The following is a 12,181-nucleotide window of genomic DNA, read 5'->3' as shown; positions in this document are numbered from 1 at the left end:
CTGAAGTCAACTCTCCTATCTCCAACCAGGGTTGTGCCAAAATCACCCTAAACACAAAAACTCTAACAAAAAACAGCAAGTAAACACTGTAGCAGGGAAGCATGCCTTAAAAAAACAACAATAAAGTCATAACTGACTTTCCTGATCCCACTAGGATTCTGAGCAAATTAAAACCGGGCATGGCATTGCTGGTACAGTGGTGAGCAGAGCTGCCTTCCAAAACAGTGCACGTACGCTGTGGATGGACCAAGCATTTTTTTCTTTTCAGGGAAAAAAAGTTACATCCACAAACTACATATATTTCAAAGAATTGAGTAAAGAATTGAGCATGCTTTCTATTTATTAAAAAAAGCCATTAATTCCATTCCATATTATACTGTACCTCTAATTGCTTCATTCATGTGTGTGTTTGTGAGCTGAGTACATGAGCATTCTGAAAAATTCCTGAGCATCTTCCCTTCAAAACACCCCAAACCACCTTGTGTCCTTCAGCTCCAAGGGGCTTTTAATCTGATTGGTCAATTCTGGGAGGAGTTACATTTCCTAAAGAGGAAGGTGCATTATTTCTCTTTTTGAAGAAATAGTTAAATGAATTTCAGTAAAACTTTTAGCATATTCCTTTCTTTTCTATTAAGTTTAACGCTTTTTTGGTGGAAAAATGTAAAATGGTCATCCCAAGGTGACTGAATCCGAAGTTCTATTTATTTTCTCCTTGATACTATTCTTTATATCACTGTGTTGCGAGGCTGCCTAAGCTTCAAGGTCTAGAACGCCTGTACTAGTAGAGACTTCTACTCCTTTTGGTTCAAGTTTTGACCAGCTTTGGGGGAAAAGAAAAAAAAACACCATCCTCTTGGACAGCTCAGTACAGCCCCGCATTCCCACCCCATGTTGAAATTGGGAGCCACAGGCAACAAGGAAGGAAGGTTCTGTCTTCCTCTGCCATTGTCTCTTGCATACACAGGTCATGGGACTTGAGAGGGTGGGCTGGGTGTGGTCCAAAGCTCTCATAGCCTGAGTGTCTTTCTGTGAAAAAGAAAAAGGTCAGCCGGCTGGATCAGCTCCTCCTGGCCCCCTGGGTGGGCATCCTGGCCCTGACACAGCTTCAGCTACCCTGAGAGTGACCTGATGTGATCCAGGATGTTCCTGGATCCCTGAGCAAATACCATCAAATACTGACACCCATCCCAGGACCTCTTCTGTTTCTAAGGGTGACTTTCCCAGCATTCTGAATTGACTCTGGGGCTCCAAGAAGTGCTTGAGGGGTCACTGCAAAGGGAAATTATGAACACAGGGGAGCTGGTCTCCATTCCCCTCCCTCTGGCAGCTGTGTTTTCATCTACTTTTATGTGTTGAAATCCACCTAAGATTGCTTTAGGAGAAAGCATTCTGCTGTTTTAGAAAGACTGTGAGAAATACTATTCCTAGTTTACCTCACACATGTACTAACTGCCTGCTGTAGGTCACAACTGACTTGTCTGCTCGATGCTAGAGGACAGCAAGGGACATTTCAATGGCGGGGGGGAGGTGGGGAGGTGGCTGCTACTGCAACTGGCATCTTGGTTGCTCTTTGCCCGACAATATGGTTCCAATATAAGTAACTGAAAAGGCGGTCACCTTAACTGTGTTCCTGTGTTGACAGTGACCACCATTTCAGGAACATACTCTTTCCGAATAAGGTTAACCTTGCTCATAGCAATCTCGCCTGTTTTGATTGTGGCCTGGCACCAATCTGAAGCCATTTACCTGATAGAAAGTCATGCGAACAGTTGAAAACAGTAGTTCCCGGTTGAATCCAAGAAAGGGGGATCTCTTCTGGCTTGGGTGAGCCCAAGACCACAATATCAGCCTCCTGTAGCTAGAAAGAACAAAAGAAATACCACACGTGTTTTTAACTGTAGCATAAAGATGTGACGATCAGCATCAAATGCCTTCCATGTAGCAGATGACAATCGCAGTTTCAGATTGTCAGCTCCTCACTGGTGTACTGACAGAATCACTTTACTAACAAACGAACTAAGTGCAAACTGAACGTGATTATCATACCCTGGAAAGGAAGCTTTAAAAATTTCTTCCAGGTAGTCACTCCAGCATATAAACTGCATGCTGAGTTGCTTAAGTCGTGTTCAACTTTTTGCAACCCGATGGAGTATAGCCCACCAGGCTTCTTGGCCCATGGGATTCTCCAGGCATGAATACTGAAGTAGGCTGCCATTCATTTCTCTGGAGGATCTTCCTGACCCAGGGATCAAACCTGTGTCTCCCGCATTGCAAATAGATTCTTTCACCACTGAGCCACCAGGGAAGCCCCAGCATAAATACTGTGTGTATTTTTAGCACTGTCACATTTTCACCACTAACTGGAATACTGAGAAAAAGGCTGAAGTCAAGGAAACAGGGAGGGCACTGCTGGGAGGAGGAGATGGTACTCGGCGCAGGGTAACACAGGCAGCATCCTGACTTAGGACAGAGATAGAGCTGGTCTAGAAAAAAAAAATCTCATTTTCCTTTATAGTTATAGTGTCTTGTCGAACTGCTTGGCTTTGTTTTGTTTTCTTAAAGAAAAAGGTTGGAATGCAACCCCTTCTACAAAAGACATGTCTGCCCTATTTGTATTTTGATAACACAGCGCTGGAGGAACATGTCTGGTAGGACAGTTCTGAAGAAGGGTGAAACGTTAACTCTGGCGTCAACAAAGGAATGACCACCTATTCCAGCACCAAGTAAGCACCTGATGACTTCAAACTGGACCCATATGTGGAAGGACTGAGTGGAAGAAGGAATCCCAGACCCGCAGGGAAAATAGTGACAATTAAGCATGTCAGCTCTTAAATACATGCGGTGAGTGTCATTGCTGCTGCTGTTGCTGCTAAGCCGCTTCAGTTGTGTCCGACTCTGTGCGACCCCATAGATGGCAGCCCACCAGGCTCCGCCATCCCTGGGATTCTCCAGGCAAGAGCACTTGAGTGGGTTGCCATTTCCTTCTCCAATGGAAGAAAGTGAAAAGTGAAAGTGAAGTCGCTCAGTCGTGTCCGACCCTTAGCAACCCCATGGACTGCAGCCCACCAGGCTCCTCTGTCCATGGGAGTTTCCAGGCAAGAGTACGGGAGTGGGGTGCCATTGCCTTCTCCGGTGAGTGTCATTATGCCCATTTAATTGACAAGTAAACTGAGACTGAGGAGTGCAAGAATCTCAGTGGTATATCCCGTCTTCCCAGTGGCCCAGCCTTGAATTCAATACTGCTGAGGCAGAAAGAGGGAGACTGACTGCCCTCCACTTTCCAGTACTTGACAACCCTTCCATCATCGCTTTTGCCAGACTTCAACGCCCTGCAACTGACGGCAGACTCTTCAGAATCAAACAGACAGGAACGGAAGGCAAAACACAAAAACACCCCCACTGCCACTACCCTCACACATCCATCCAAAGGCCCAGGAAGTGAGCCTGCTGCAGGGGTCCTCATCCGCTTTCAGCCTGGACATGCGGATTGCTGAGAGGACCAGGCAGGACCAGGCCAGTGTCACAGTGCTTCAGTGCCCAAACAGCATTACAGACTCGGCTAAGGACTGTGTAACACTGGGCAAGAGGCTGCCTCAGCTAGAGTCTCAGGAATCTTGCAAACAAAACAGCCAAGATCTAGAGCAGCTCTGAGCTCCCTTGATAAAGAAGCAGGGTGAAAATTTAAACGCACATCTTGTCAAGAGCCAACAAAGCCAATCCTTACAAATTAACATCCCGGAAACACTGGTCAATCCGATCATGCAAATCGTGCTCATGCTTAGTTGCTCAGCTCTGTCTGACTCTGTGACCCCACTGACGGTAGCCTGCCAGACTCCTCTGTCCATGGGGTTTTTCTGGCAAGAATACGGGAGAGGGTTGCCATTTCTTTCTCCAGGGGATCTTCCTGACCCAGGAGTTGAACCAGCATCTCCCATCTCCTGCATTGTAGGCAGATTCTTTACTCACTGAGCCATCGGGGAAGCCCAATCATGCAAATAGGGCACAGCAATTGACTGAGTACCATGAAGGAGCCCAAATGCTTTTCAGTTTTTAAGGTGCTCACTGTTTTTCAGCATTACCCTTTATTAAGGCACAGCAATGAGTCAGTATTAACCACATTCAAAAAGAGGTCCCTACTGGAAAAACTACAACAGTGTAAACACAAATTAAGAGGTTTACACTCAATATTATCAGCAAGGAGATCAAACCCATCAATCCTAAAAGAAATCAGTGCTCAATATTCATTGGAAGGACTGATGCTGAAGCTGAAGCTCCAATACTTTGGCCACCTGATGCAAAGAACTGACTCATTAGAAAAGACCCTGATGCTGGGAAAGATTGAAGGCAGGAGGAGAAGGAAACAACAGAGGATGAGATAGTTAGGTGGCATCATCGACTTGATGGACATGAGTTTGAGCAAGCTCCGGGAGTTGGTGATGGACAGGGAAGCCTCGTGTTACAGTCCATGGGGTTGCAAAGAGTCAGACATGACTGAGCAAGTGAACTGAACTGAGTGTGTTATGGTCACGTGGGTTCTCAACAGATGGAGCTGAAAAGCGGCTAGACTTGTAGGTGCTTTTATTTTTAGGAGAAAAATGTGTCCTTATGGAAAGAGGATTTTAAATGTCTGATAAGAAAACGTATGGGATCCCTAGGTGGCACTAGTGGTAAAGAATCTGCTTGCCAATGTAGGAGATACAAGAGACCCAGGTTTGATCCCTGGATCAGGAAGGTCCCCTGGAGTAGGAAATGACAACCTGCTCCAATATACTTGCCTGGAAAATTTCATGGACAAAGAAGCCTGGCGGACTACAGTCCACAGGGCCGCAGAGAGTTGGACACAACTGAGCGACTAAGCAGCAGCAAGAAAATATATGAGTCCCTTTACCACTGCAGACAGTCAACCACAGTACGACTCGAGAGTAACGCAAATTGTTTAACACCTGTTGTAAGTGATCAGCAGACAAGAAATGCCATTTCCACGTTCAACGGTGGCCAACACAGAACATGTTAAACTATCTACAGGAAAGAAGTTAATACGGACACGACTGCAATGCTCATTTTGGAAAAAGCAAGGATCACAGGTTCACTCGAGTCCCCTAAGAGTGCTTAGTTTCCTACACGTGGTATCTTCGGTACAAACTGTTCTTTTCATTACCTATAAATCTCAGACATCTCATGCCGACCCCTTAACTGTGTACCTAGACTCAACTCGAAAGTGGGCTGTGCGAATAAGCAACTGGAGGACAGTCAATCCCCAGAGAAAAGACAAAAATCTCCTCCCACAGTCATGATTGCAATGGAGATGCTAATTTTTTCTGGAAAGGAAAAGTGCTAGATGCTTAAATCAATAAATAAGCCACAGAGGCCCAGGCAAGGTTTTTTTAATGAGCTACAATTCAAGGAGAATTATCATCTCACTGGCTGTTTCTACTTTCTTCCTCCCTAATGGGAAGGACCTCAGCCAAAGCCTGGCTTGAAACTTTACTCATAACAAAATATTGCCTTCTCTGCTGAGGCCTGAGTGGAAGCAGCTTAGAGTGTACTGCCCACTCCCCAGGCGGAAGACCAAATGTTAAAACCATCGCCAGATACAGATATGCAGGCATTTAGTGTGGAGCACGTGGGAATGCTGGAGGGTTTAGATACCATGAAAACTATTTTTCTTGAAGGTTTTCTTTTCGGGGGGGTAGAAGTAGGGATGAGAAGTCTCAGAATATGGAGGGGGAGATAGAGGACGGATAGGAGAGAGAGGACTCGAAATGTTATGCTGCTGCTGCTGAGTCGCTTCAGTCGTGTCTGACTCTGTGCGACCTCATAGACGGCAGCCCACCAGGCTCTCCTGTCCCTGGGATTCTCCAGGCAAGAACACTGGAGTGGGTTGCCATTTCCTTCTCCAATGTTATAAGGAACATCATAGTTTTGTACTTAGCAAAGGAAATGCATTTTTAAAATGGAAACTACGGGAAAGACAGCCGCACATTTCTGGCCAGAAGAGAGGGATTTATCTTCTGCTATCAACGATTTTATAAGGGCATATATGAACCTCAGGTATGGGGTTTGTATGCATACAGAAAGCTGGGATAGGTTTTAAAAGAAGAATCATGATTGAACTACCTGAGACCTAACAAACCTGCTTCTACATCCTTCAAATGTTATGGACAGAGTTCTGAAAACAAAGTTCAAAATTAAGAACATCACTTTTGAAAAAATCAGCTGGTGCTCTCTCCAGCCAACGACATGCTTCTGAATTTACACTGACTGGAGAGAATGAAAGAGACCCAGAATTCTTCAGTGAATGGACTCATTCACCTGCCGTCTCCACTTGGGTACTTCACTTGGGGCAGACACTGAGGTTGCTGAGCATCAGAAAATAAAGACCCAAGACTACAAGATTTGAGAGCTAGGATCTTCCTGATGAAGGGACAGGACAAGCCACTGAACTATGGAAAAGAAACACTCTATTTCTATGTATTTTGACCATACAGTTGGTAAAATACTTAAAAAACCGGCGAATGTTTAACATCTGGTAGGCCGCATGCAACGGCCTGGCAGCTGTCACAGTTAAGCACAGGGTGGGGTCCCCAGGGAGCGAGGGGTCCCAGGGAGGGAGGGTGGGAGGTGATCTGGCCCTTGTTCTTTCACTTTCAATGAACTGGGACACTGCGGTTAGTGTGAGCTGGTTGAGAGGCTTTATAGATCACATCATGTTCTGCACAAGAGCCTTCACAGTGCTCTGTGATGACAGCCTGGAGGCCCCATGGCTGTCTCCCGGCAAAGTCCTAACCAGAGTGAGGTGTTTTTCCTTTTTATAAAAAGTCACTTTCTTTCAATAAAGGCCGAATTCTTGAATTTGCTGGCCTTTTCTTGACAACAGATAAGCAGCTGTCAGGCTGGGCTACCCTGGCTGCCCCTGCTGCATCCACTGTGTTTTAGGACGATGATGCTGGAGGCTGGATTGAGAAGGGCTGGGGGAGCTGAGAGGGAAAGCATGGTACAGGCAGCAGGCAGAGGACACCTCTGTAGGAAGCTGGATGCCTGGAACCAAGAAAGGAACGGAGGATGGGGAAGCAGGGTAGGATTCACCAGCATCAGAGATGTAGTTAAACGCTGAGGCTTGGATAAGATCTCCGAGGGAAAGAACGGGAAGAAAAAGGTGTCTAAGGCATCCCTCAGAACTCATCTTAAATGACAAAGGAAGAGGAAGAAATGACATGACTCTGGCCATGTCTGGTCTTCCTGACCCAGGAGTCAGGGGAGGAGCACTGGGTTGTCTCAAGCAGCCTCAGGGGAAAGGGTGTTGTCAACCAGTTCCAAATGATATCCAATGGCTAAGCAAGCCAAAAGCCATTAGGAACCCTTCAGTGACTTTACTATAGAAGTGGGCATAGGCAACCATGCTTGGGCAAAATCTGCCCTCTGAGTCCAGTGTGTTCCCTCCCTATGGAGATTTCACTGAGCCAGTGAGCAGTGGTGTGCTTGAGGGCTCAGTCATGTCCGACCCTTTGCAACCCCAGGGACTGTAGCCTGCCAGGCTCCTCTGTCCATCTGTCCGTGGGATTTCCCTGGCAAGAACACTGTAGTGGGTTGCCATTTCCTCCTCCAGGGGATCTTCCCGACCCTCGGGTCAAACCCCAAAGGGTTAATAAATAACCTTCCTTTTTCTCAAAAATTCATGTCTTACCTTATCATTTAACATACTTACTGTTCAAAATATGAGAAGAGAGTATCAAAGATAGTCAGTTGTGTCCCAAATGATAGAAAAGACAGTTAATCCCTCTTCGAGTTTACTTGATTCTCACATAAATTACGATGGATGATAAAAGGAAAACGCAACCTCAAATCCAGTAATGGACATACTTTTTGAAGGATTCATCCAGAAAAATTCCCTTTCTCATACCCTAGGAAGAAATAAAACTAAAAAGCCTTATTCCTCAGCCTTACTTTTTAGTTTTATTTCTTCCTAGGGTGTGAGAAAGGGAATTTTTCTGGATGAATGTCAAAGTATGTCCATTACTGGATTTGAGGTTGCGTTTTCCTTTTATCATCCATAGTAATTTATGTGAGAATCAAGTAAACTCGAAGAGGGATTAACTGTCTTTTCTCTCATCTGGGACACAAAAAAGGCTGAGAAAGAGAGAGCGTGTGCTCACACCTGTGTGTGTGTATTTGTGATGAGAGATAATGTGATATGATAGAGACACAGAAGCATATAGCACAAAAATGTGTAAGAGCTCAAGTTATGGTTCCCAGATCCACAGGAAGTGAGCCTCGCTTCAGAGGCAGAAGAGCCTTGTGATCTATGCTTATTCTGCGTTGTTAATTCGAACTGACAGTGGGTAATTCAGCACTGCATTTCCTGCCACACTTGCGCTTTCTGATTCTGAACCCTGGGATGCACATTAACAGATTCCTGCATGCCACTTCCCTGGAGTAACTCTCTGGCCTCAGCTGCCTCCTCTGAGAAGTGAAGAAACTGCACTTAGAGAGGAACTGAGGTGCAGAGGGAAGAGCCAACGGGGCGGGGGGGCTGGGGGGGGGTGGTTTCAAGACCTGGATTCAAGTTCAGGCTGTGCTCTTGTCATCGATGACCAGGGTCAAGGCACTGCACAAAACACCTTATTTTCAGGGTGTAACGCTAATAAGAAAATACATGAAAAGGCTTTGAAAAATGAAATCTGTACACAAACATAAGGTGTTCTATCATTACAGACTAACTGCGTGCGTGTGTGCTAAGTCGCTTCAGTTATGTCTGACTCTGCAACTCTATGGACTGTGGCCCTTGGGGCTCCTCTGTCCATGGGATTCTCCAGGCAAGAATACTGGAGTGGGTTGCCATGTCCTCCTCCAGGGGATCTTCCCAACCCAGGGAAAGAAACCAAGTCTCTTAAATCTCCTGCACTGGCAGGAGGGTTCTTTACCACTAGGGCCACTTGGCAAGACTCATAGACTATGCAAAGACCTACCCATTGGAGTATTCTAATTCTACACCCTTAGGAAGCATTTATGCTGGAAGAGTGAAAGATGGAGCCAGGCTCTGCTGATGGTGTGGACAGGCAAGCAAGGATGATCCACAGGCAGACAGGAGGTGATGCCACTGGCCTGTTCTCTGCAGAGACACAGCCTGGAGCCCTTGTCCTTTTATGCAACACACGCCTTGAACCATCTGAGACTTTATATGCCCCCTCCGGATCTTATGCCAAGTTTCAATAGATTCTCCCACTGATCCTTTTCTCAACACTGCTAAATATAAATGGCCTAATTTGGGGGCTTTTCAAAAGTTCTATTCACTGTCCTCTCTGGTGTTAATAAGTAACGCAATGTTCAGACAGAAGCAAGAGTGAGAAGAAAGGGAGCTGACATCCAAAGGTGTTTTTCAATCCATTAATAGTGAACACAGAAATTCAGGGGCCTACATTATCTAGGTCACTTCATCACACGTTACTCAATAGCCTCAGTATTTACTTGGCACAAGATCTGTGCCACCCTGGGGTCAGTGTTATCTCCTCCACTCACCCATTACACAGGGCTAGAGTCAGGGGAGGGACTCACATCAATAAGGCTGGAGTGTGAATCCATACACCTGACCAGGGTGGCCCCCACCCTCCCCTCTCGAAAGGGTAGACACATCCCTCCTGGAGAGTGAGCCTGCAAGGGTGGTGACAAGCTTAAAGCTCAGGGAAGAAATGGCTTCTTTTTCTTAGGAAGCTATCTGTGGGATTAGTAAGAGTGGGGATAAAAAAATGTTGAACCTAACCCAAGTCAAATGTCTTGGACCTTGGTCCCTCTGATGTTCCCCAGCCCAAGCTGTTGGATCCTTTGGGGTTTCAAAGATTATCAGACATTAGGAAATTTCTCCGGTGGTCCAGTGGTTAAGACTCTACACTTCCAAAGCAGAGGGCACACAGGTCTGATTGCTGGTTGGGAAACGAAGTTCCCTTATGCTGTGGGGTATTTAAATAAACATTAAACTTGGAAGGTCCTTTTAAAGATTGGGTTTTGGGACTATCTGGAATAAAAGCTGACATGAGATAATGGCTAAAAATCATACTGCCACTGCTAATGATTTAAAATTATATATATATATATTTGCTCAGTCTCTCTGCTTCTCTGAGCCTCGGTTTCCTATCTGTGATATGGGAAGAGTGAGAGTCCAGCCTCATAGGATGGCTGCAGAATCAACAAGGTAACTCGAGTGAAGGACAATCCTGGTTCAGTGTAACCCCTAACTCAAAATTATCCCATGTCCTTACTGCCATTACCATATGTTACTGGTTTAAAGTGCTGGAAGAAAAAAAGATCTGTCAACTGAGAATTCTATATCCAGCAAACCTGAACTTCAAAAAAAAAAAAGAGGGGTTAGGGTGATTCAGTAGTTCCAAGTCCACCACAGGGAGCAGGGGTTCCATTTCCGGTTGGGGAATTAAGATCCCACATGCCATGCAGCGTAGCCAAAAAAAGAGGGAAAATTTAATACATTTGTATATTAAAAACAGAAGGAGTTCATTGTCTTTAGACCTGCTCTACAAGAAGTGGAAAGACACTAGTTAGTTAACTCTGAGCTGTGTGAGGAAATACAGATTTCCAGAAAAGTCAGTATTCTTGTATTTTTGGTTTGAAACTACAGTTGTAATTTCCTACGTGGTTTAAGACAAATGTATTAAAAGTTGTATTAAAAAAAAAGTATAGAAAAAAGAAAAAGCACTCATGTAAATGGCTAATCTAGTCCAGTTTAAAAGCTAACATTTCCCCACCAATCTTGGGAAAAGAGTATTTTTACAAGCTCTCCTATGTATAATACACATATATTTAGAATTTCCCAATTCACTTTTTAAAGCCTTTTGTAAGGCATGCAATGTACTGAATTCAAAGTGGAAAATGATTCTGATAATCTAACTTTTGCTCAAAAAGCTTGGCCTACTTTGATCCTTCAAGTGTGAAAGACCTATGTCTTTTCCTTTACTGTTAGTGCTAGTTTTGACAATCTCTGTGCTCAGAAGGAGAAACAAGATCCTCTGAGAAAAACAAAGTAAAACGGCTCTCTTCTTTCTGGGTTATTTCTTATGCACATAGCTGGGACTGACCCGATTCATTGCAGCTGGAGGCCGTTTTGCCATCCTCCTCCAGCTGTGTCAAAAGAGGCTTTTCAGCCAGTGGAGCGTATGGGGCTGTGTGTGTGTGTGTGTGTGTGTGTATGTGTGTGTGTGGAGGGTGGAGAGCACAGCCCTGAGGTGCCAGCCAGCCTCCCTATCCTGGAGAGAGGAACCACTCTGCCTCACAAATACTCAATACAGAACATTTCCTTCTGGCATCAGGGTGAACTCCCTGGGTTGAGAAAGAGGACATCTCTAAATGTAGGCCAATTCTCACGGGGCAGATGGCTGTCCCCTCCTACATCAGGGTGTCATTCCACTCCAGGGTCCTGAGGAGCTGAGTAAAGGGCCTGCATCTGGGTGCAGGAAGGAGGGCAACTCCTTAGCTCAAACCAAAAATTTCACACCCAATGCTTTAGCTTACCAACAGCTGATGCTCTATAGAGTGTGACTAATCTGGACCAATGCCCAGACATTCCTCTCCTCCCACCATGTAAATGCAGAATGCATCTCAAAGCCCAAGAGTGATGCTCCAGAACGAAGCAGAAAACTTATTCTTAATTGTCAATGATACACTCAGAAAGGCATAAACTATAGCTTCCAAATACAGAAGTCCACTCTGTTTGGTGTAATGCTCTAAAAAGGCAAATCTCAATCCCTCACATTCTGGGTCCACAAACATTTTATATGTAATCAGTATGCAAAGCGAGGAGATCAAACCCATCCATCTTAAAGGAAATCAACCCTGAATATTCACTGGAATGACTGATGCTGAAACTGAAGTTCCAATACTCTGGCCACCTGATGCGAAGAGCTGATTCACTGAAAAAGACCCTGATGCTGGGAAAGATGGAGGGCAAGAGGAGAAGGGAACAACAGGGGATGAGATGGTTGGATGGCATCACTGATTCAATGGACATGAGTTTGAGCAAACTAGGAGATGTGAAGGGTAGGGAAGCCTGGTGTGCTGCAGTCCATGGGGTTGTAGAGTCAGACACGACTGAGAGACTGAACAACAACAATATTCAAAGACTATCCTTAGATTGTTAGGTTGTTGATAGAGATGAAATCCATTTCTATTTAACTAA

General features: G+C 45.2%; 1 protein-coding gene across 2 annotated transcripts in view; it reads right to left on the bottom strand.

Moving 5' to 3' along the window:
• Positions 1–12,181, bottom strand: part of MTHFD1L (methylenetetrahydrofolate dehydrogenase (NADP+ dependent) 1 like) — a 181,879-nt gene that overhangs the window by 148,531 nt on the left and 21,167 nt on the right. For both annotated transcript variants that reach the window (NM_001076018.2, XM_024996727.2), the window contains 1 exon segment: positions 1,747–1,858. In NM_001076018.2, the coding sequence (NP_001069486.1) occupies positions 1,747–1,858 (112 nt within the window).

This window comes from Bos taurus, chromosome 9, assembly GCF_002263795.3.
Source record: "Bos taurus isolate L1 Dominette 01449 registration number 42190680 breed Hereford chromosome 9, ARS-UCD2.0, whole genome shotgun sequence".
Lineage (NCBI taxonomy): Eukaryota > Metazoa > Chordata > Mammalia > Artiodactyla > Bovidae > Bos > Bos taurus.
This window is presented reverse-complemented; position numbering and strand designations above follow the sequence as displayed.